Here is a 25,154-nt window from a genome sequence, read left to right as displayed (position 1 = left end):
ATGACAAGATAGACAGAATCAGATAGTCAAGAGGACCAGCAATGTAGCGAAGGCGTAGCAGGTAATCTCGCCAGAGGCATATCATTATTAAAAACTATGGGGATTGATTAAATGATTGATAAAATGTTATTTCAGATGATAACTTGGAATCAAAAGTAATGAGGATACAATGATAAAGTATTGAGGTAATTGTGGTGAGTAGGCAATAGGGAGGTGAAAATTAAAGGTTAGTAAGCGCTGGTGAAAGTAGCCGGTGAAGAGTGTGAAATAAGTTATTATGGAGCTTAATAAGAGAAGAGTAAAAGAGATACTATGATTTATGGATTGATTGGGTACTGATGAAGCTACATTAAGGACTTTTGACTAGGTACTATAGGGTCTGACTAAAGCACAATAATCATCAATTAGATTCTTTGAGAGCTGATTAAATACTAAGTTTAGATGCCAAAATGTGCATCCTGAATGTGTTCCCGTCTGAGTGCTAGACATGATACTGTAGATAGACAGATAAAGTTCAAGAAAGACTAGATAAGGCATTCAAAGGTCTAGAGAAGGAGTAGGAGACCTTATTGGGGGAACGGAAGAGTAGTTTTAGACAGGTACAATACGTTTTTGGAAGGAGAGCAAGAGTGCACAATTGAACTGTGAGCAGAGTTGGAGTGTTTACACATTTAAGCTATAACAGTGCTTTTGAAAATGGTACTGAATGCCAAAAATTGATAATAAAATGGTGATGTAATAAGATCGTGACGGTATGATAGTTTTTACACAGCAAACTTGATAAAAAGTGACGGTGATGGGGACTGAACGTTTAGATGGTTTTGACAATTATGATGTGAGCAAAATTATGGGGCTACGGGAGGACGACAAAGAAATATAGCGAGGATATCAGTGAGGTGGGAAAGATGTTCTAATGAGGGTGACACTGTGAAATAGTTAACACTGTAGTGAAGGGGATGCTTTAGTGTAGAACCTCAACTGCAGCGTCAAGATTCTCTTGACAGCACAATCCTCATTACAGTTTCAAAGAGCATGATGGTAATGAAGGGCCGTAGGGGGGATGCTGGTGATGAAGTGCTGCTGTGATGTGGAGGCGGATGATGCTGTATGTATGATGCTAGCGATGCTTGCTGTATGTATGATGCTTGCCGTGAGGAAGATAAAAAGGGAGGGTGATTCAGTAAAGATGATAAAGACTTCAGTGATGTTGATGATGCAGTGAAGAAGTGGATTAAGAGCTATAGTAAGGATGGTGGGTGGTGTTGTGGTTATAGTGAAGGTGATGATAAAAAGCCAATGAGATGCTAAACTGCGGTCAGGGAGGAGGACCAAAGAGATGAAGGGCTCATGGTTATTTTGACGAAAGGCTATTGTGATGAAGATGGACAGAGGTGGTGATGAAGAACCGAGGAAGATGATGGTGAGCCGTAGTGATGATGAAGGACTGACGTGATAACTGTGGGTGCAGGCCCGCCCCAATGCCCCCGTAGGCCCCTCCTTCTCCAGGCCCCAACTCATCCCCGGCCTCACCTGGCTGCTGTCCCCAGGGAGAATCCACCGGCCCCGGTCTGGCTCCGTGTCCGGAACGCGGAGAAGGGTGTGGGAAGGAACGTTGCACGGGATACAAGGGTGGCGTGTGGAAGTCGGACTCAGACACTGCCGGCAACCAGCAGCACCGGCAGCGGCGGCACACAAACAATGACGCTGATTGGGCAAGTGCCAAAGTCTTGGGTCCCGCCCTCTGCCATGGCCGGGAACCCCATTGGCTGAAGGGGGTGGTACAAAAGAGAGACTGTGTGACTGATCTGAAGTCCTGATTTGAAACCCTTAATGTCAGACTATAACAGGCGGTGCTGAAGAACGTTACTCTAACCGATTGTTCACATCGATTGGATTACAGTCATGTCAATCTATTTGTAATGAGAGCGGTCTTTCTCACCACCGCCCACTAGATGATTGACAGCAGCGGTACCCTGTCAAACGGCCGATTCAGTCAGTCTGCCCTCACCTCCCACGACACTATTACGGGTGTAGGCATAATCCCGTGAACCAATAAAAGCAGAAGTTTTTGTTTCGTACGGGATGGATTGGAAGATTGACAGTGGGCGTTAAGTTTAGCAGAACTCAGTAACGTGAGTGACAGACGTGCTACCTAACCGGAATGCGAGACTGTGGGTTGTTCCTTTTGCCGGTTCTGTTGAAAGACCGAAATTAAGCCAATGTGAAATGTCTGGCCTGGGAATCCCCGGGGGAGGCGGAGACCGTAGGTCCGTGAGGGGTCCGAGGGCTGCTCGTTGTGGAGGCTCATCTTTTTATGTAGAAGGCAAACATATTGTGTTCTATACTCACTTTACAGGACTCTCGGTTAGTCTCATTCATGCATTAGATTCTTTTGTTCCGGAAAGGAGTGGGGGAGAGGACGAGCACACCACTACCTTTCTCCGAGGCGAAGCAGAAATGCCTCGGAGAAAGGCAGCGGCGTTTTCGGATTCGGGGGCGTGTTCTCCTCTTGCCATTGGCTGGAGGAGATAATTAGACTTCTTGCAAAAAACAAGCCCCCCCGATCCGAAAAGGACGGGGCCTAATCGGAATGACGGACCTCTTCTCCAATGGCTGGCCAGCATTCAAGAGACCAGCCAATGGAGAACAGGGGAGAAGAGAGGCGGGTTCAAGCCCCTCTTCTCCAAGTCATTAAATCTCGGACCGAGACTGCGCAAGCGCAGCCTTCGAGCCGAGACCTGACCTAAAAAGGCAAGCGTGAAATAAAGGTAAAAAGAGAATCCGAGAGAGAGGGAAAGAAAGTGAACAAAAGAGTCAGAATGAAGAAACAGTACATGAAAGAGGAATAAAAAAGAAAGAAACCGTGAAAGGGATGAATGAAAGAAGAAGAAGAAACAATGACAAAGGCAGAAGTAGGAACAAAGAAGGAGAAAGATCACGACATAGAAAGAGAAAAACAACAATAGCAAAAATAGAACAAGAGAAGGATGCAACGAAAGGAGAGAAAAAGAATGCAAAAGCAAGAGTAGACGAAATAAGAAACTAAGAAAGAAACAGAAAAGAAAGAAGGAGAGGTATGGAGAAGAAGATAAAGGAAAAAAAAAGAAGAAAAAGAATGGAAACGTACAATAAGTAAATACAACAAGAAAAAGAGAGACAAAGAAAGAATAACAAAGAGTTGAAAGATGAAGAGAGAAAAAGATAAGGCTGAAAGAAAGGAGGGAAAAAAGGGAAGAAGAAGAAGAAAAAAAAACAGAGTTGGAAAGAAGTAGAGACAGAACAGAGATAGGACAAACAAATGAAGAAGAAAAGGAGAGAAATCAAGAGCAAGAACGAAAAATAAATGGAGAAAGACAAAGGGGAGGACAAATGAAAGAATTAAAGCACAAATGAAATAATTATTGAGAGACAGAAGGGGAGACAATAGGTGAATAAAGAATTAGAGAATAAAGAAAGAAACAGAGGAGAAATAAAGAAAACGAAACAGGAAAGAAATTAAAATGAAAGAAACAAACAAGGGGGAATGGTGCTACAGGAGAAAAGAGGTAGAAATGAACAAAGAAAAGTAGAGACAAATATAGTAAAATAAAGAGGAGAGAAAAGAAAAAGAAACTAAACAAGCATTGGCATAGCCAATAGGTCTCGCCTTTGGGACCTTATAAGTGTTTAGCCATGCAACAGTTGCATAACTAAATACTTATAAGGTCCCAAAAGCGAGACCTATTGGCTATGCCAAGCGATCGCGATCAAACATCAAAGCGGCCGTGCTGCCGCGAAAGTGAAAGTAATCGCGGTAAAAGCAGCGCGTGCGCCCGCGCACATGCACTGTAGCTCTAGGCTGGCCTGGTAGCACTTTTTGGAGCCCTCTCAATAAGTCTCGCCAGACCAGCGCATGCGCTGGGTCAGGCGAGACCTAAAAAATGAACAACAAAGAAAGGAAAGAGAAGTAGTGTTCAAAGATAGGAAGAAACAAAAGCAGGAGGAAGAAAGAGGGGAAGAAAAAAGGGGTGAAGGAAAAAGAGAGGATAACAGAATTAGAGAAATGAGAGAAATACAGTAACCAAGGGGAAACAAGCTTCAGAGAAATATATCTAAGACACCGCTGTAAATATAAAAATGTTTTCCCTTGCGATCTATTTGGAACTTATTGCGCCATTCCCCCGAAAACAGTGGCAACCTGGTAAATTCTATATTTATTTTCCCTATGCCTATAAATTAAATTATAATATGTTTAGGGCCCCAATAATTTCCATTTACCATAAATCGTATTGTGACAAACAGGCACACATGAGCGCCCCACTGCCCCGTCTCAACATTCCTAGATTGCTGCTGTGTGCGCATAAGGAAGTGAAGGAGTTGTGACTGATGTGAAGGAGTTGAGACATATATATTCTGATGCACATAAGCACAATGACGCTTTTGACACCCTTTTACTTTACGGTTCCAACATGGGCTCATGGAAGCAGAACTCAGTAGTTACAGCAACACAGACATTTGTAAAAGTAGGTAACCTCAAAATGCAGGACTTTGCCAAGCTAGAACATAACGATTATGGTCTAAACCTAGTAGAACCCGCTAACCATTTAAAACAATGGAATTTACAATAGAGAGAATTTAAATGAAAAAGTCTCCCCAAACTCTGACGTTTTCTACAGTCTATCAGTGCAGAATGCAAAGAAAAAGAAAACATAACAGACCAGCTGCTGCCAGCACGGACTGCAGCTCCACAGATGTGCCACTGCACCCTGAGCCAGGCAGCAGCATCGGAGGCCCAGGAGCAGCATTCAAGAAGTAGTGCCCCGTCCAGCAGTTAGGTAGTGGTCGGTATATTGTACACTCCACACTGACTCCCGGCCTGCAGCGCTGCCCTTTCCTCGCAGGAACTGCAAGTCACTCCACACTGACTCCCGGCCTGCAGCGCTGCCCTTTCCTCACAGGAACGGCAAGTCACTCCACACTAACTCCCGGCCTACAGCGCCACCTAATACAAACCCAGCTCCCAACATGGCAGCGCTGCAGGTCGGCTGCCCTTTCCTCGCAGGAACTGCAAGTTATAGCATGGCAACCCATGAAGTGGGCACAGATTATAAAATAAACGCCTAAAATAAAGGCAGCATAACGGCAGAGGATGTGGTGCCACGGCCTGAGCTGTAGACTTCAGCATTAGGGAACATGGTTTTATTTTTGTCGAGAACAGTAAGCCAAAAAAATTAAATGAAAAAAGAAAAACTGCATGGGGGTCGATAAAATACTTACTGTCCGGAGTTTCTGCCAGCCACACAACTTGTTCTGGTGTCTTGCTGGAACTGCAAGTCACTCCACACTGACCCCCAGCCTGCAGCGCCAACTAATACAAACCCAGCTCCCAACATGGCAGCGCTGCAGGTCGGCTGCCCTTTCATTTTAGGAACTGCAAGTTATAGCGCGGCAGCCCAAGAAGTGGGCACAGTGATTATAAATAAATGCCAAAAATTCTAAAAATAAAGGCAGCACAGCAGCCGAGTGTAGGAGAGTAGGGTCTGCTATCCTATGGTCACCCCAAATTTTTGCTTTTGCTTCACTGGTTTTATGACTTAGTGTGGCTGTGGGCCTGCTAATCAGACCCACAGCCCTGCTGCTCTTTCCCTAAATTAATGCCAATCCACACTAGGTGCATTACCAATTGGAACTGGTTCACCTTATCGGACCCTGTAACAGTGTACCCCAGGTACCCAGGGCATAGGTGTATCCAAGGCCTACCAGGGGCTGCAGCATGTATTATGCTACCCCTGGCCTGGCCTCACTATTTGACACAACTGGCTGATCACCCAGCTGGGGTAAGTTGGTGTAATCACCTCTTACTTAGATATAGTATATCTATATCTAACATATATGGACACATGGTAACCTATCAGTCACTCCTATGGCAGGCCTTAACAATCCTGGAGGAAGAGTGCTTGGTTTCATGTGAGATGGTGCTCTGGCATGAGCTGAGCCTGTCTGCAGCTTTCGGAACAATGTACTTTAGCTGTTTCATGATATTGCCATACCATATACTCTTAAGTGCATTATGTACCTCGCGGTCAAATGCTAACTTTGGTTTGGCTTTATCAAAACATGTCGAGTAAGGTGTCATACGATTTGGAATACTACCCCCTCGCCAATTCTGGCGACGGGGGTAGCATTCCACCCTTCTAGAGGGACACGACATGTACCTAACCTGAAACCCGGGTAAAGTTAGACAGAGCCTCAGCATCACAAAATGGATGCTGCCACCACAGACACAAGTCTGCCCTCCTGCTGCTGGGAGTCCTTCCAGCTTGGGAGGTGTGGACAAAGGGTTTCCTGTCAGGGGAGGTGCTTGCACCACCCCAGACAGGATTTTGTGTAGTGGGTTAGGGAGGGCTGAATAGATTGAGACATGCCTGGGGCACACAAGCAAGGTGTCCCTGCGCATATGCCAGTTCAAACCGGAGCTGGGGCACTCCAGCCCCAGTCCTGGCGCGAAACTGGACAAAGGAAAGGGGGTGTAACCGCCCCCCTTTCTGGTCCCACCCAGAGGAGGGACCTAGCAGGTAATCCGGCCCCTAGATTTGGAATAAGAGTAGGAGCTGTGTCCCAAGACTTCAGATCATCCTGAAACTCGACTTTAATAAGAAGAACTACTGGACTTCGACGTTCTGCTGCACAGAAGACTGAAGAGAATCTCCCTTGTGGCCAAGGAGTGACCACCCTGTGAATACAGGAACCATCCAGCAACTCAACGACTGCTTTGCCGCCGCCTCCCGCCGGAGACCGAGCCCAGAGCCCGACAAGACCCAGACTCCCAGACATCTCTGAGCCAGATCCACAGTCCCTGCAAAGAAGAGACCCGTGGAGGCACCGAGAGATGTGGGACCGGCCATCTTGGAACGTCCACGACAAGCTGACTGCGCAGCACCCGAGGCATCCTCAACGCTGTGTTTTGGGCCCTGAGAAGCCCCAACACCGAGCAGCATTTGCACCAAAGACCAGCCCTCCAGCATCCACGAGATCTGCGTGGGACCCTTTTGCTTTCTGCCACTCGACGCGTCATCCCGGTTACTGGCCCGTTGGCTAGTGGCCATCTTGGCGACGAAATCTACAATCAACACTGCTGGTCTGGTTGCTCCAGACTGGCCCTTGCTCCTGTGAAAAGGAGCAGCCCCTCTGACCTTGCTGGTTAGAGCACCAAGCTTCCATCGATTCCTGCGTGGCTTGCATTAGCCAAGGCCTGTTTGCTCCGATCAAGAAGCCGACACCGCCATCAGCTAGAGCCTTCGTGGGACAGCTCGTGAGTGACTCCAGGACATCGTCGACATCTTCACTTCCACGTGGCTGCAGAGACAAGCTTCCTTTCTTTACCTGTTGGCACCCGACATCGCCTGGTTTCTTCCTGGTTCCACACCGGTCACTGGCTAGTGACTTTGAACATTGTGCCCTCTGCTTACAGGTCGTCTACTCTCCAGATCCATCCTTGGATCCACCGGAACTCTTCCTGCCTGGCCGCCTGCAGCATCTTCATCCTCAGGCTCCATAGACCTGCACAACGGAACCTGACGCACTTTGACCCCTATGCACCCGCTTCCTGTGGGTGAGGTAACGCTGGCACTCGGGTGCTCCTGGGTAGAGAAACATCTCTAGTGTCTAGGTTTCAAGTTGTTAGGTTCTAGTCCATCCGGAAGGCTCCTTTTCCTTTAACTTTGTGACTTTTACGCACCCATTGAAATCAATAGGTGCACGCGTGTAACTTTTCACACTGCACACGCATCCTGTGGGCCTCCTGGTCACTAACTACCGTTAGCTCCTTGTTGTCCCAGCGATTCCCAAGGCCCTAGGCCTTCTTTCCTTTCTATTTGTGGTTCTTATTCCACTATTTTAGTATATGGTTTAGCTGGCCACCTGGCCCATCCATAATTGTGCAACTTTTGTATATTTAAACACTGCCTTGTTTTAACGAATGTGCTTCTGTGCTCATAAAGAGTATAGGGGATACTTTTAGTAAATAAATACATATATATTTTGAATATATATCTGTGTGGTGTCCTTTCATTTGGTATTCAAGGAGGTTACATATGGTAAAACAGCTGGCTTCACATGCCCTCAAGAGTTTAGCCTGCAGACTGCACTGTCCACGCTACCACTAGGATAGCTGGTCTATCAAGGTTGACTTCAACCACCACCATAAAGGTTGTTTGGCATGGTACAAGGTGATCACTAGAATTAGTGAGCAGCATATACCAGGCCAACTTCTCACACCGAGGATGTGGTGCCATGGCCTGAGCTACAGATTTCGGCATTAGGGAACATGATTTTATTATTTTCAGCGGATACTAAGCCCAAAACAATGAAAGACAGTGAGAGTGTTCACCTGTGCTCCCCATCTGACGGCGTCTTTGAAGCGATTTAAATGCGGTGGTCACAGCGAAAATGCCGAGTCAGGGCATAACTTGGATGCGGGTAAATGAATGAAGCCTAGTTTTAGCTCCTCTAATAAAGTGTAACTTTTCACTGTGTAGCTGGAGAGTAATAGATTCTATTGATGGGAGACAGCGCCTAACGTAAGAAACAAGCAGCTGCAAAAGTGAACCATCTGTTTCCAAATAACGTGAGCACGCGACTGGTGCACGCTAATTAACAAGCACGAAACTGAAAGCTCATCCAAAAAATAACGTGAACACGCGACTGGTGCGCGCTAATTAACAAGCACGAAAGTGAAAGCTCATCCTAAAAATAACGTGAGCACGCGACTTGTGCGCGCTAATTAACAAGCACAAAAGTGAAAGCTCATTGAGACACGCAAGGCTTAATTAGCCTTGACAGAAACCCACATAGCGGCTGCACGCGTGCACGCTCGCGTGAATGCAAGCGCTAGGCCACCAAAAAGCCTGTGGCAGCACTTTAAAAATCCACACACTAAATTTCTCGCAGAGCAACGCATGCGCTGGCTCAGCGAGACCTAAACAGCAGCATTCGCACTTATAAAATCCACCTTCTTGTTATTAATTAGGGGGGTGCCACGTTAAGGCTGAGTCAAACAACAAGTCCAGGTATGAAAACATCTTAGTTTTAGGAAGTACACAGGATTCTAAATTAAACTTTAACAATTTGGTGGAACGTGGGTTTGACAACCTTCACAAAATATTTCTTCGCATTAACTGAGAGGTCCAGCCCATTCTTAAAATTAGCAAAGGAGTTCAACAGGAACTGCAGACCCGTGGCGGTTTTGGCCATAAGAACTGCGTCATCCATGCATAATAACACTGGTAAATTTTGTCACCCCACTTGCAGACAATCAGGTTTTATATCAACCAAGGTCTTTTCTAACCTGTTGACATACAAATTAAACAAAAGGGGGGCGGAAATGCAGCACTGTTGAACTCCCCTTTTAATGCTAAAATGACAAGTACATCTTTGGAAAATGTAACTGGGGCCTGAGTATCTCTATGAAGATCTCTTAGGAAAAAAACAATTTCCCGATCCACCCCCATTTTCAACATGATCTGCCAGAGCTTTTAATCAGTTAACCCTATCAAATGCGGCTGAGAGATGTATAAAACCGGGGCATGCAACCATGTGTTTACTCAGGACCAGGTACAAATTAAGTTACACAAAATGGGGTTGACCCAGACACGTCACTAGGACCAGGGTGAATTGCGGTACAATTTGAATCTGTTTTCTTTAAAATCTTGTTCCATCACCCAATTGTACTAAACGCCCCTTTCCCAATTACCTGTAGGTGCCCCCCATGGTCCTGATGAAGACCCTTATATAAGGAGTGGAATTTCCTACACTAAACTTGGGTCGAACTGTCGACAGCTGTATGTTCTCTGTATTGAATGAGGACAACAGTGATAGACTCACTTTTTTTTTACATTCTATTTCTGTAAATAATTTAGCCTTGGTTAAGGCTGGATAAGCCTTTTATGCGTTTGGATGTGCACACTGTTCACTGCCCTCCCTACATCACTCAACCTCACTTCTGCACATTGATGCACCAACTCCTCCCTTCCCCTTCTGGGGCACTTATGCACAAACGTTTTTGATAAATATGCTATGTTTTGAACATGATGCATCATATGTTCCACGTGATTAAATATTTTCAATATGCATAAATATTGTTTGCAATTGATTAATGAGGTGATGTTGATGTCTATGTAATATTGTGTTTTCACTGGGACCAGGTACAAATTAAGGCACTGGTCTACAGTTGACCTACCAGCGGGAAAACCGTACTGTACTTTGGATAAAACTTCATTATCTTCGGCCCATACAGAAAGCCTGTCCAAAAACAAATAGGCCCCACAACCTTAACTACAGACGAAGTCAAGTAGGGAGGTAGGCCTTTTGCAGTGAGGATTGTCTCTGTCTCCCATTTTGAAGATATGCACAATGAGAGACTGTGCCGACGACTGGGGGGGGAGAGGGAGGCCTGCCCTCACTGCCGCATTGATAACAGCTTTCAAAATGGGATCCCAAACCCCAATATCATTAACATACAAGTCTGGCGGTATTCCACCTGGGCCAGGGGTTTTATTTTCAGACAGGACCATAATGCCCTGTTCTACTTCCTCATGGGAGGAAAACACTCAATCTACCCCGCTCCACACCCATCTGGCCCAATCAACCACATGCCACTCCATTCCAGTCTACCCCATTCCACTCCACTGCACCCCACTCCATTCCAGTCTACCCCAATCCGCTCTGATCTACCTAACTACACACCAATCTACCGCAATCTACCCCAATACACTCCAATCTATCCCATCTCACTCCAGTCTACCACATTGCTCTCTACTCCACCCTAATCTGCCCCTCTATATTCCAAATTACAGGGGGCTGTATCTGTGATACAGAAGGGAGGGGTGGTCTTCTGGATAGCCCCCACCCCACTCAGCCGCCTGTCTTCCATCCTCCGCGGTGCATGACACCCGCCCACTTTCCAGTGAAGAAGTGTTACTTTCTGGTCTGCCTCAGAGACGCAATCTGGTTTTACTAGATGTTTACTTCCGTTTGGAGCTGGTTGCCATGGCAGTGACATCACACTGCAGGCATGAGGTTAACAACCACCCTGGCAACAGAGTGCAGTGCTGGAGTCAGTGGCAGTTGGGGGGTGGAGAGGGCTGAGGAGAGAGGCAGAGGTGTGGGAGAGGATGAAGCAGGCCTCCAGAGAGAGAGGGAACTGCCCTGTGTAGAGCAATTGTGTTGAGGGAAGGGACCAGGGGCAGGGGAGAAGAACAGGAGGCGGCAGAGGTGCGGAGAGAGGAAAAGGAAACAGCAAGGACCTGGGAAGAAGAGGGAGTAGTGGTGATGAGAGGGGATAGAGGTGTGAAATGAGAGTGGTTTGGACTTTGTAGGGAAGAAGGGATGATGGTGTGTAGAAGACAGGGGTGGTAGGAGAGGGAGGAGCAGGGACCTGGATAACTGGAAGGCATTGGGACGTCGTGTGGGGGCAGTAGTTTGTAGGGGAGATGGGACTGAGGCGGGGAGATGCGAAGTGGGGAGGTGTGTAACGGAGAGGAGTGCGAAGGAAAGGAGAGAAGTTAGTAAATGAGAGGGGCAAAGAGGTGTAAAGAAGATCAGAAGCCTGGATTGGAGGGGAGTTGGTGGGGGGTGGGGTACAAAGGAGTGGGTAGTAGTGGAAAAGGGAAAACGCAGCACATAGAATGTGGGGTGGGGCTGGGCAGAGAAGCACACAGACGTGCGAGAGCATCAATGAGAAGAGAGAAGTACACAGACTAGAGAGAGTAACAGAGAGGGGGTGAGACAAACACAAGGGAGATAACTGGAAAACACATGCACTCATGCAGTTCTTCAGCAAAAGGAAATGAGACAGAACAGCAGAGGGTAAGCAAACAGAGGAGAGAGAGCAAAACACAAGGGAGATTAGTTGGAAAATACATGCACTCATGTGGAGTGCTTATTCTAAAAATAAAAAAAAGAGTAGTTCCCTGGAAGTCAGCAGTAGAAGGACACAAATAATGTGACATGATCCAGGGGCGGGACAGCCACAAGATGGACAAAGCAAGCCCCCGAATGAAAAGCAAGCCCCTGAGAGTGACAGTAAAGCCAACCAGTGTTAAGCAATAAACGGGGTTTTAGCCCACTGTAGGATATTGGTAAGCTGACAATAGGTCTTTTGCAAACAGCTTGTGATGTCTGGCAGGCTCAACCTACCCAGCCCATCTCCTACATTCCCCCCTCCCCACATAGAGCACTGGGTGCAGGAAGAGAAACACATAGGCATGAGAGGGCAGCATGGTGGGAGAGAAACACACATAAGAGCCAACAACATGGAACAGGATTGGGAGAGGAGGAGAACACAAGGGAGGCAGCTAGAAAACACATGCACTTGTGGAGTACTTAAGCAAAAATACGTGAAACAGCACAGGGGGGGGGGTAAAGCAGACAGAGAATAGTGAATAACACAGTACGGAAGGGAGAAAGAGAAGCTCATGAGGGAGACAGCTGGAAAGCACATGCACTCTTTGGCGTGCTTATGCAAAAAGAAGAAAAATGTTCCCTGGAAGTTAGCAGTGGAAGGACACAAGTAAAGAGAATATGTTCCAGGGAATGGACAAACACAAGAGGGACAAGGCAAGCCATTGAATAAGAAGCAAGCAAATGAGTGACACTAAAGCAAACTAATGGTAAGCAATGGTCTTGCTTTTAGCCCACTAAGATCTTGGCAAGCTAAGAATAGGTCTTTTGCAACCAGGCAGCTTATGCTGTCTAGTTAGTTCAACCTAAAAAGCATAATTAGAGCCAGCTAGCCTGAAAAATTATTGTTCAATTGTAAGATTGCCTTGGCTGGCAAACGTCATAGAAAGCATAGTTGCATTTTCGCGACAAGATTTTCTAGATGTGCACCTGCAGCTTGATGCATATCAATCAGGGCTTAGATCTCATCAGGAGACTCTGGTGATACCAGTGGCACTGCTTAACGATGGATGAGAGTACTACGCCTTTTCTTGTTTTGCTGAATTTGTCAGCAGTGTTTGACAAGCTAGACTTTGACTTGTTGCTTCAAAGGCTGCTATGATGGACACAGTTTCAATTCTTCTTGTTTGATCTGAGACAAAGGATCATACTGGGCTCCTTTCAACCATCAGAAGCCAAGGGTAGGGAGCAGAATGCTGCAGCTACCCCACTATCCACCAGCCTCCTCAACATATTTTTCAAACCACTTTTCTCCATCATAAGGGCTAATGGACCTTTCATGTCTGGACAGTGGCGGCCTGTAATCTTAGCAGGGAGGAGGGTAGGGGGCCGAACACGCACACATACTCATTCACAACACTCACTCACAATTATACATACATACATACATTCATACATAAATGCACACACGCCCCAAACATCAGAAAACATGAAACTTATATTCACTGCAGCTCCCTGAGGGGGAAGTCTTGGAGGTTCCAAGAGGGTTGGGACTGCTGCCTCCCCTCAATGGCTGAGGCAGCAGTCCTTCACTGGTCACAGAGTGGGATGGGGTCAGTGAAACTGCTGACCCCACCTCACCCCACTCTGTGATGAGGTGTCACTGATTGACACTCGGCCCTGGGCACTTCAGGGCTTACAATTGAAGCGCCCAGGTCCGAGGCTATTAGTGACGTTCCCCCTCGTCATGAGGGGAGGGCCTCGGGGGCACTTTTGCCAGACTTAACAGAGCAGTGAAATCTTCAGCCTGGTAAATTTCTGCTCAGGCAGCCAGGCGCCTGCTCATTTATCGCATGTCTAGCTCCTGGCTGCCTGACCTGGACGAGAAGGGTGTCTGTCAGGCTGATCTCTGCATTCTGCATGCAACAACTCAACTCCTACGCTATTTAGATGTAAAGCATAACAAATTAATTGCCCAATCAATTATAAACTCAAAATTAGGCCATGTAAATTCTGTGTTGGGAGCCCTACCCATAGAACTAATTGAACAATAACACTTCTTTCAGAACATGGCAGCTAAACTGGTTTTCAGATTGGGCAAGCTTACAATACAAGATAAGGCCTTCACTGTCTTCATTGGCTCCCACTACCTAAGTGTATCACATCTAAACTTGCATGTCTGATATTTGAAAACCTGAAAGGGGATGACGCAGTCTGTCTACAGAAGAAACATCATTGTATGTATGGACGATACAAACTCGGAGGTCTGATGCTCCTCAAAGTTCCAAAAAACCTCTCTGTTGGAAAGGGGATGCATAGGTGCCTATAGACAATTCAGTTTGTAGTGTGTGTCATATAAATGACTAAAAAAGAAACAAACCAATAAATAAATAAATACTACATTGTTGAATAAAAAGTTGGAGGCTTTCTAACTACATCCGCAAATGAGTAGCATCGATTCTGTTTTTTAAGCATTAAATTGAGTTAAGCTGAAGAGGGCTGCAGTAAACGCTCTTGGAGAAGTAAACAACCACATGCAGCTTTTCATGTGCTATGGAACTGTAGAAATGTTGTTGTTTTTTACAGTCACAGAGCTCTCAAGTTTCTCTGTTACATGCGCGAGAAGCTTACCCAGTCCAGGTTTTTTTCTTTACATTCTGGGACTTTACTTCAAACCGTGTTTTTATAACGGGGGAACCGGACTACATGTCCCAGAATGCAAAGTAGAATACCTGAATGTATGGACTACTTAGGCACCTGCGAATCTAGAGAGCGCTGGATTACTTGACTGGTCTGTCAAAAGCAAAATGTCCTTGATTTTAAGTACACCTGATATAGGTCAGTAAGTATTGTAAACTAGATGATTTTCTTATGCATGAACATTTCTTCAACTCTTAAGGCTAATGTAAAATAGTATATTTTTGTGACAGCCAAGTACAGTCAAAGCAATAAAACAATTTTGCACCTTTTTGTAGCCAAAGGAAGGCTGACCTCGAGAGGAACATAATTTCAGCCAGTAATTCTGGCTGAACTACTATCTATCACCAGTAGGTCTGGTTGGAATTTAAATTATGCAGGCCGAAATTGGGGAATATTGCTTGTTATTCGAAATATCCAAAATTACGCCTACATCACATCATTTTGCGCCCATTCGTGGGGAGCTCCTTAATAACTTGAAGGGCCAGAATGCAAGCAACTGTTGTTCATGGCACTTGTGTTTTTTATGCTTTTTTAAATCATGAAATTGTTAATGTGAGGACTCATTTGAAGCTAAAATTTTGCGCTAAACGATGGATTTGTATTTTGCCTAGTTATATGTAATTTTGTGTTATTTTCCTGATATGTAGCAAAATTACACCTAAGCAAATTAAGCGAATTTCACACCATACTCACTAATCCACATTTAACATCCTTAAGCATTCATAATTTTTCCACCATAAATATGGCCTGCCAAGTCCTAGCATGCTTAGTGCTGAGGGATGAAAAACCTGGAGTGGCTGAAAGTCAATCTCTTCATATGTGGTCAGCTGACAGCTAAGCAGCAAACGTTCCTGGACCACTGCCATTTTGAGAAAGAAATCTTCCAATCAGATCTTTCTCCTTCAATAGCCTGGACTGAGACATACTGCATCACCCTCTATTTTCTCTGCAACCGTGTATTTTAGATTTGACATTACAGTTACCATCTTACTGGAGTGGGCCTGATTATTATGTTTTTATCTTTTTGTAAAATATTGTAAGTTGAAACATATTTTAATACAACCCTTGTCCGTTTTTGGACGTTGAGAGAACCTGCGGAGTGAAAAACAAATCAGCACCAAAAAGCACCCTCAGGTTTCTTGTTTTTGGTTCAGGGGGTGGATCTAGCAGTGAAGGTTGGTTCAAAGATGATATAACTGATGCATAACAACAAATCCCAGGATCTCAGTTCTCCCAGCATTTAGTAACAACACTTCCGGTGTCATTCAATTTCTGGTGTCATGTTGTCAGCAAGGCCTCTTGCAATGGTGTTTTGTTTGCAGCATCAGTATTTAGATCTAGAAGAGTCTGGGTGTCATCAGCATGCATCTGAAACTTTAGATTATGAGCCCTCAGTAGGGCATCCAACGGGACCATGTCAATGTTAAATAGGTGCGGGCATAAACTTTGGCCCTTGGGTTCTCTACAATTTGGTGGAACATATTTAGGGCAATAATGTTGCAGGCAACCATTCCTGGGCGTTTCTCGACACTCCCATAACACGTTCTTGGCGAGTAAGAAAGAGACCATGTTCTACAGTGTTGAAGGCCATGGAGAGGTCTACGAGATAGTATGACTTTACCCTTCCTGGTACAGATAGCCCACAAATGTTTCCGTAGAGCCTTATATCTCAGTAAGCACGTCACACCATATGCGCCCACGATACCACTCCTAGGAATACCGAACGGTAGGGGCAGAGCCAGGACTGCTGAGAGTTTGCATACGGCTGATGTGCATACTCTGGGGAACCTGTACTTCGAGGGCACATTAAGACCGTTCCAATGTCTGGTGGATGAGGAAGGTGTTCCGACGGGGCAGTTCTTACAACATGCCTCCTGGATAGCTACGTTGAGACACCACTGGGGGGATATTTCGCAAGAGCTTCTGATGCACTTGCTGTTACAATATATCCACATACTGGGCACAGGGAGACAACTCATTAAATGGTTTGCGGAGTCCATTAGAGAATACACCTTTACTGATTTATCACACTTGCGCATTAAGTGGGAAACGGATTATGAACGTCCATTCACACCTAGTGAATGGGGAGCGTTGCTGGAAAGTCCCAGACAGATCTCTAGGAATGCAAGATTTAGGCTAATCCAGTTCTACATAGTACATAGGGCCTACCTATCCCCAGATAAAATTAATACGTTTTTCAATAAGACAGATACCTGTTGCCCCCGATGCCAATTGGTGAACGCTGATTTATTGCATATGATATTGTCATGCCCAGGACTGCAGACTTATTGGCTCGGAGTAATTAGTTTATTAACCACCAGCACAGATAGAGCCCTACCGAACACATGGTGGGCTTGCATCACGGGTAAATTTCCCAGAGATAGACAGCTCAGGGCCTCCTCTCGTTTTCTTGACTTGAGGTTGGTGGTGGCCAAGCGACTGGTCAACCGCTGCTGGAAGTCAAGTGATCCCCCTCCACTCACAGACTGGGTTCACTCGATGTTCTATTGGGTTAGAGCAGAGGTCGACTTTTTTGCTAAGAGAGGACATGCTGGGACTCTGCAAATATCCCATCTCGGTGGCATGGGGAGTGATGCTGACGGCATTACAAGTAGCTTCTACTCCAGAAGACTCTTCTATTGCATCCGACTCCAATCAGGTTAACTCACATACTAGGCATGGTGATCCCACTCATCAACGGGTTTTGCACCTAGTGCATATCTTCACTTTGGATGATATAGTTGCTTGAAATGTGCCACCGGGTTTGATATGTCTGGGACTGAGTGTGGGATGCTGTGGCCTTATGAAACGGATCGTTCCCATACACCAAGCCCCCCCTCTTCCTTCCTTCCTTTATTACCCTCACTGGTTTTCTCAGTTGCTCTTTCTGAGTGGTTTTATATAGTTTTATCATAACGAACCGGTGTACTTATATAATGGTCGAGACTTTATGGCTCAGCCGGAAGGAGTTGATAGAAATATGCAGGTCTCATGTTGTGGAGAGCTATTTGTGCTCTTGCATGGTGCTTAGATATTGCTTTACTGACAGGATACAATGTTGGAAGTGCGAAGTATAATCGCTAAGTATCTGTATCCTTCTGATACGAGCTACCCTCGCTGATGCTTTTTTTCTATCTTTTTAGGGATTTTATGTATTTCTTATTAATGTGAACTGTCGCTCCAACTGGTACTCTTTACTTTTATGCATGTTGGTATCATGTTTTCATATATCTACAAAATCTCAATAAACACATTAAGCAAAAAATAATGGAGAGGTCTACGAGATTCATGTTGGCTACATAGCCCTTATCTCGGTGGTCCAAAAGCCCCCTTAGACATCCTTATTAGCCAGCTCCTTCCTCTACGAGGACAGAATCTGGGCTGAAAATCATAGAAGAAGGTATTGCCCTTCAGATATTTTTGCAGCGGATAGGCGACAGTGGATTTCACTGTTTTGGTCAGGAAAGGCATGGTTGAGACTGGTCTGTAGTGGGACTGCATCATGTAATCCAACCCTGCCAATTTTAGGCAAGGAAAGACAATGACCTTTTTCATTTGTCAGCATTTGTGCATTGTTGAAGGGAGACACTTGGGATCACAATTTATCCCTCTGCAATGAGATCTATGTTCTATTTTTATGCAGGCTACAGGCATGACATCGGTCTTGGGGGACTGTAGTTAGGTCAGAATATTTATGGTGTCAGTGGGGGAATATCAACTCAAAAGCGGAGAACCTCTAGGACACGGTGATTTTCCATATGCCACTTCAGATCTGAAATGTACACATTCCTCATTTTTGCTTTTTTTTTTGTAAATAAATTTTTATTAGTCAAATGCACAATCAGCGGAGCTCTGTATCCCAGAGGCATCCGTAGCATCCATGAACCAAATCCTGACTTTGACCGTTTTCCATATAATAACACAAAAAGAGTACAGAAGGAACATGCATATAAAATACAGCCCAATTAGACAAAAAAAAAAACACCCCCCACCACCCCACACCCCATCGCACAACCAGCCCAGCAACATCAGCAGGTATGATCGGAGCTACAGTTCTACCCTCTCTATGCAACATGTCCAATCGACACCATGCCCCCCAACACGCTTATATTACATGCCCCCCACGACATGGGAGGAAAGTACCACAACCCACTCAATCCTTATGCTGGAATGGGATCTAACTCCAATCCCCTGTAGTCCGCCCAGCACTTCCAGATTTTATAATGTTTACGCGGGCAGCCTCGTGCTATAAAAATGGGGGCTTCAAGGCCCATACAGAAATCCAATCCTGTCTTCCACACTGAGATGGAGGGTGCGGCCGTCGCCTTCCAAGCCCTCGCAATGTCGCGTTTGGCAATGGTAAAACCCAGGAGCATCAGGTGGCGCTTGTAAACATTGCCTCCTATATCATCCATGACATGCAGGAGTACTAATTTAGGAGACCGAGGGAGATCCCAGCCCAGAACCTCCGAAAGGCATGCCAGTACACCCTGCCAAAACCTAGTCAGCGCAGGACAGTCCCATATAGTATGCAGCAGGGTCTCTTCATCATGCAGGCAGCGAAGGCAATTTGGGGACGCCACCAGACCGGCCCTATACAGTCTGACTCTAGTAAAATACACTCTATGCAGGTATTTAAACTGGATTAGGCGAAGGCTCACAGCAATAGCCGCACCACGTGGGGAGGCCAAAGCCTCCGCCCAATCCTCCTCCTCAAGTGAGCCCACATCCTCCTCCCATGCCCCACGGAGACGCTGCAACGATGGGGAGCAGTGCGTTACCAGGGACTGGTAGATCCGCGATATCTTATGATCCCGCAGGTCCCCCATGAAAACTTCCGCCTCCACCGCACTGAAGTCGGCCAGCTCCTCCAGACCCGCCAAACTAGGAGAAAGAGCATGCCGGAACTGCAAATATTTAAAAAATTGTGTGCGCTGCATTTGAAAATCCTTCTGCAAGTCCTGAAACGACAGGTCCCCTCATGACATCGCCCAGGGTGGAGATCCCAACTAATTTTGCTTTTAATGTTCTTTCAGATGGAAAATGTTGCCCAGGAAATACAAAAAATCTTGGGAGACGCATATGGATTGTTTTTAGGGTGATGCACTTTGTTTTTCGGATTTTAAGCATTTTCTGGATTGCGTTTTTGAAGGAATCAATCATTCTCTTATAGAAACAGCCAATCCATTCCAACTGCGTGGCATTTTTATTCTAACCATCGACCCTTATGATTCAACTTCAATTAATTCTCTGAAAACCCCAGATTGGCCTTAAGGTTATGGCACGTTTTGTCCCTACTGAATAGGTCTAAAGTGTGTACTGTTCTTTGACTATACATATATATATTTCTTAAAAATCCTTTTCTCGGAAACACAAAAGAACGAAGGCCACTCCAAGGTATACAGCGGTTCCAAATAAGCCACAATGGATATTTCAATTTAAAGAGGGCTGCTGTGTATGTATGGCTGTATGCATGCATGCATGCATGTATGTATGTGTATATATATATCTAATGTAAAATTAGGTAAGCGCACTCTCAGGATGAAGAAGGGTGACATACCCTGAAACCGGTCCCAGGATGCTTGTTTCCGGTCAAGGGAGGACCTGGCATGGCAGTTCGGTCTGGACTGTTCCCATGGGGCACAGGGTCAAGACTGATTTGCATATGGCTGGGTCCAAACTGGGGTGGCGTAGTGGGCAAAAGAACGATAGATTTAACACAGATCGTTTGACTGGGGGAGAATGTTTACATTGTCAGCATTCCGTCCATCATTTGTTTGCTGTAGCACTCTCAGGATACAGCAAAAAGTAGTCACGGTGTAGCAGGAATCTCTTTAATCACACAACGCGTTTCGGCTGCCCACCAGCCTTGGTCACATGTGGAGATATATATATATATTTTATGGCCATGGTAGAGAATAGAGATTCTATTCTGGACCTTCAGGATGATCACATTGTTTGATTTTCACTGCTCACACGATGGCCCTGTGCAAGGGGACTGTGTTCCGACTGTGCATATACGCCTCTTAGCATAATTAATGCACATGAAGAAAAGCTTTTCATACACCTGCGCTTCTTAACCTTTGAACTGCTGTGTACCCCCACTGAATCATTACGGTAATCCTGAGACCCCCACGAGGGGCCCTCTGAACTAAGCAACTGCTATCATTTCACCTCAAAACAAAACAACTATACACACAAATATCCGAATATTGAATTTTGTTTTTAATTCACATTCAAAAATAGAAAAAGTTTTCAAATTTGCTTCTTTATTTATACACTTTATGGTTTTAAATTAATTTTAATATTTTTTTAAGTTTGTGACCCATTAGCCCTTCAGATATTTGTGCAGCGGATAGGTGACAGTGAATTCCACGGTTGTGGTCAGGAAAGGCAGGGTGGAGACCGGTCTGTAGTGGGGCTGCATCTTGTAGTCCAACCCTGCCATTGTTAGGCAAGGAAGGACAGTGACCTCTGAGTATGACTCGCGGATCCCCAGGGGTCCTCATAGCACTGCTTAAAAGCCACTGTCCTAGACCATATGTGCATGTGCACAGAATATTCTACGCTGCTTATTAACACTGGTAAAGAAGGGGAGGGGCAGCATGACCCATTCTAAGCTTGGCCTCTCGTGAGTCATGACTCCTTCAACACTCACCAATGGTAATCAGTAGCACAGTCCACTCTGTGCACCCGCATGCACTCCATGTATCCCAGGTGAATGCTTGTGTCACTTAGGTCTCTTTCTGGTCGGCTGTCTGCCCCCCCCCCCCTATTTCTGTGCTCTCTGTGCAGTGATCCTTGTGTGACTGTCTCTTTTGCTTTCCAGGGTGCTGAGGGAGGAGTGGATTCGAGCTAAGTATGAGCGGAAAGAGTTCACCCAGCCCGACAAGCTGAAGCTTTGCGCAAACGGTGAGGCTAGCGGCAGGGTGCGGAAGCTTGCAGACAGGTCACTGCTGGTGGCACACTCACTCTGGGCACAAAGAGGGGGGCGTGCATACTCAGGTTTTGATTAAATAAGTGTATTTCAGATTGCATGCATAATTGTATAGATCATTACTTATATTAGGTTTTTAATATGTTGTTAGAGTGATTCTGTGATTAGCTTGATTTTTTATTTTGTGTTTGAGGGTCAGGCCACATGTAAATTAATTTTATTAATTGTATGAACTGCATCAATTTATGTAATATTTGTAGGAGATCACATAATTTTACTTAAACTACTGGAGAGAATCCAATCTAAGAGGGCACTGCTGCCAAGAAAATCGCATTGAGGGCTCTGGGACCATGAAGCCCACAGTGCGGGTACTGCCCCCTGGTAGCTCACACTGCGGGCACTGCCCCCTGGTAGCTCACACTGCGGGCACTGCTGCCTGGAAGCTTACACTGCAGGCACTGCTGCTTGGAAACTCACACTGCAGACACTGCTCCCTGGAAGCTCACACTGCAGGCACTGCTCCCTGGAAGCTCACACTGCAGTCACTGCTGCTTGGAAACTCACACTGCAGGCACTGCTCCCTGGAAGCTCACACTGTGAGCACTGCTCCCTTGAAGCTCAAACTGCGGGCACTGCTGCCTGGAAGCTTACACTGCAGGCACTGCTGCTTGGAAACTCACACTGCAGGCACTGCTCCCTGGAAGCTCACATTGCAGTCACTGCTCCCTGGAAGCCCACACTGCGGGCAATGCCCCCTGGAAGTTCACACTGCAGGCACTGCTGCCTGGAAGCTCACACTGCGAGCACTGCTCCCCGGAAACTCACTCTGCAGGCACTGCTGCTTGGAAACCCACACTGCAGGCACTTCTCCCTGGAAGCTCTCACTGGAGGCACTGCTGCCTGGAAGCTCACACGGCAGGACTGCTGCCTGGAAGCTCACACTGTGAGCACTGCTGCCTGGAAGATCACACTGTGAGCACTGCTCCCTGGAAGCACACACTGCAGGCACTGCTGCCTGGGAGCTTACACTGCGGGCACTGCTGTCTGGAAGCTCACACTGTGAGCACCGCTGCCTGGAAGCTCACACTGTGAGCACCGCTGCCTGGAAGCTCACAGTGTGAGCACTGCTCCCTGGAAGCTCATACTGCAGGCACTGCTCCCTGGAAGCACACACTGCGGGCACTGCTGCCTGGGAGCTTACACTGCGGGCACTGCTCCCTGGAAGCTCACACTGCAGGCACTGCTGCCTGGAAGCTCACACGGCGGGCACTGCTGCCTGGAAGCTCACACTGCGGGCACTGCTGCCTGGGAGCTTACACTGCGGGCACTGCTCCCTGGAAGCTCACACGGCAGGCACTGCTGCCTGGAAGCTCACACTCTGAGCACTGCTCTCTGGAAGCACACACTGCTGGCACTGCTGCCTGGGAGCTTGCACTGCTGCCTGGAAGCTCACACTGCGGGCACTGCTGCCTGGAAACTTACACCGATAGAACCTTGCAGTCAGAAAACTTGCACTGACAGGACACTGCCGCTCAAAAGCCCAGCCTAACACGGGTTTGTTGAGAGGGAGCTCACTCTGACAGGCACTGATGACTGATGTGCACTCTGAAGGTACGGCGGCCAGGAATCTGACTGACGGGTCACTTGTGGGAGAAAGCTCACAGAGAGGTAACTCCTGGAAAAAGCAAACATTGCAGGCACTGACCCCTGGTACATAATACTTACAGCATTGGCAAGAAGCTCCCTCTGAGGACACCACTGGGAGGACGTTCACACTGATGGAACTAACTCCCACTGAGGACCGTGCAGGACGGAGCTCACTGAGGGCACTGCTGGAGGAAGCTCACACTAAGGGACATCCTGGAAGAAGCTCACATGAAGGGGCTGTACCGGAAGCCAGCTCACACTGAGGGCCCTTCTGGAAGAAGCTCACGCCGAGAACTCTGCTGGAGGGAGCTCACTGAGGGCACTGCTGGAGGAAGCTCACACTAAGGGAGGTGCTGGAGGAAGCTCACATGAAGGAGCTGTACCGGAAGTCAGATCACACTGAGGGCCCTTCTGGAGGAAGCTCATGCCGAGAACCCCGCTGGAGGGAGCTCACACTGAGGGCAGTGGAGGAGGAAGCTCACACTAAGGGACATGCTGGAGGAAGCTCACATGAAGGGGCTGTACCGGAAGCCAGCTCACACTGAGGGCCCTTCTGGAAGAAGCTCACGCCGAGAACTCTGCTGAAGGGAGCTCACTGAGGGCACTGCTGGAGGAAGCTCACACTAAGGGAGGTGCTGGAGGAAGCTCACATGAAGGAGCTCTACCGGAAGCCAGATCACACTGAGGGCCCTTCTGGAGGAAGCTCATGCTGAGAGCTTCGCTGGAGGGAGCTCACACTGAGGGCAGTGGAGGAGGAAGCTCACATTAAGGGACATGCTGGAAGAAGCTCACATGAAGGGGCTGTACCGGAAGCCAGCTCACACTGAGGGCTATTCAGAGGAAGCTCATGCCGAGAACCCCGCTGGAGGGAGCTCACACTGCAGCTCCTGCTGATAGGAGCTGGGAGGAAATTCCCACTGAAGGCACTGCTAGAAAAGTTCATATGAGGAGCTCTGCTACCAGGAAGCTCACGCTAAAAGGGCATTACTCTATAACAAAGCATTCAGGAGCTCACATTGTCAAGGCACTACATGGAAGAAGCTGACAGCAAAGCCATTGCTTTAGGAAGCCAACACTGACTTTTGTGGAGAGTTGTTGGAAAACTCAAATTGCAGAACGAGGCCCAACAGTTTCTGTCATACATATAAACTTGTCTAAGATTTTTAGCCAAAATAACTCTTCTTGTTGAGTATTCTTAACTCAAGAATTAAAAAGGTAAAAATGAAATTGCAAACCCCAAACACACTGAAGGTGTCGCGAATAACGGACACCTCAAGTATCCTCCTAACGGTTCCCTGTGACTCTGGAGATAACGAGGAGGTATATATAAGGAAAGCCACAGTGTTCGTTACCTTCTGTGCCTGATACAATATGACCATGTAGAACTACCCCTTCCTGACCCCTTGGTCAGGTCTATAATTGCCTGTGTTTGACAGGCCTTTAACTTCTGGCCCTTAGACCTCTGACGTGCCTCAGTGGCAGAAAAAAAGAAAACAGGAGAGCATGGAGGGAAATGAATGCAAGTGACGAAGTGAAAGCCTGAATGGAAGGTTGTGTGGACAATGAAAGGTAACGCCAGGACTTCACATCACGGCAACCAAGAAAATACAGAAGTGGGGCACAGCCCTATAACATTAACACTAAAATTACTACTTAAAGACTTACGGCCTTGTTTGAAGTTTGGAAGACAGGATACTCCATCACATACGAGGCGACTATACCGCCTGCTGTATTATACAGCCCATGGAACCTATAATACTGCAAAGGTGATATCAGCTGCGTTTGTGACAGAATATTCCGCCCGCCAAACTCTAAATAAGGCCTTCATTTCCTCGTGACAGTGAAGGCCTTGAGTAATCTGATGATTGTAGGGGAAGCAGTGCTTCATTTGTGCCAGGGATTGCTGGTGGTGTGCCAGGGATTGCTGGTGGTGGACATTGGTATTCATTTTTGGTGCCAGGACTTGTTTCTCACAATCAAACTTTGACCCAGA

General features: G+C 46.7%; 1 protein-coding gene across 1 annotated transcript in view; it reads left to right on the top strand.

Annotated features, from left to right (window-relative positions):
* The window catches only part of LOC146833526 (arf-GAP with dual PH domain-containing protein 1-like), a 105,857-nt gene that overhangs the window by 45,434 nt on the left and 35,269 nt on the right, over positions 1–25,154 (top strand). Inside the window, exon 4 of the mRNA XM_085601376.1 lies at positions 21,407–21,489. Coding sequence (XP_085457502.1) covers positions 21,407–21,489 — 83 coding nt within the window. The remainder of the gene's footprint in view (positions 1–21,406; positions 21,490–25,154) is intronic.

This window comes from Triturus cristatus, chromosome 4_2, assembly GCF_964204655.1.
Source record: "Triturus cristatus chromosome 4_2, aTriCri1.1, whole genome shotgun sequence".
NCBI lineage: Eukaryota > Metazoa > Chordata > Amphibia > Caudata > Salamandridae > Triturus > Triturus cristatus.
Note: the sequence above shows the minus strand (reverse complement) of the source record. Positions and strands in the feature narration are given on the sequence as shown.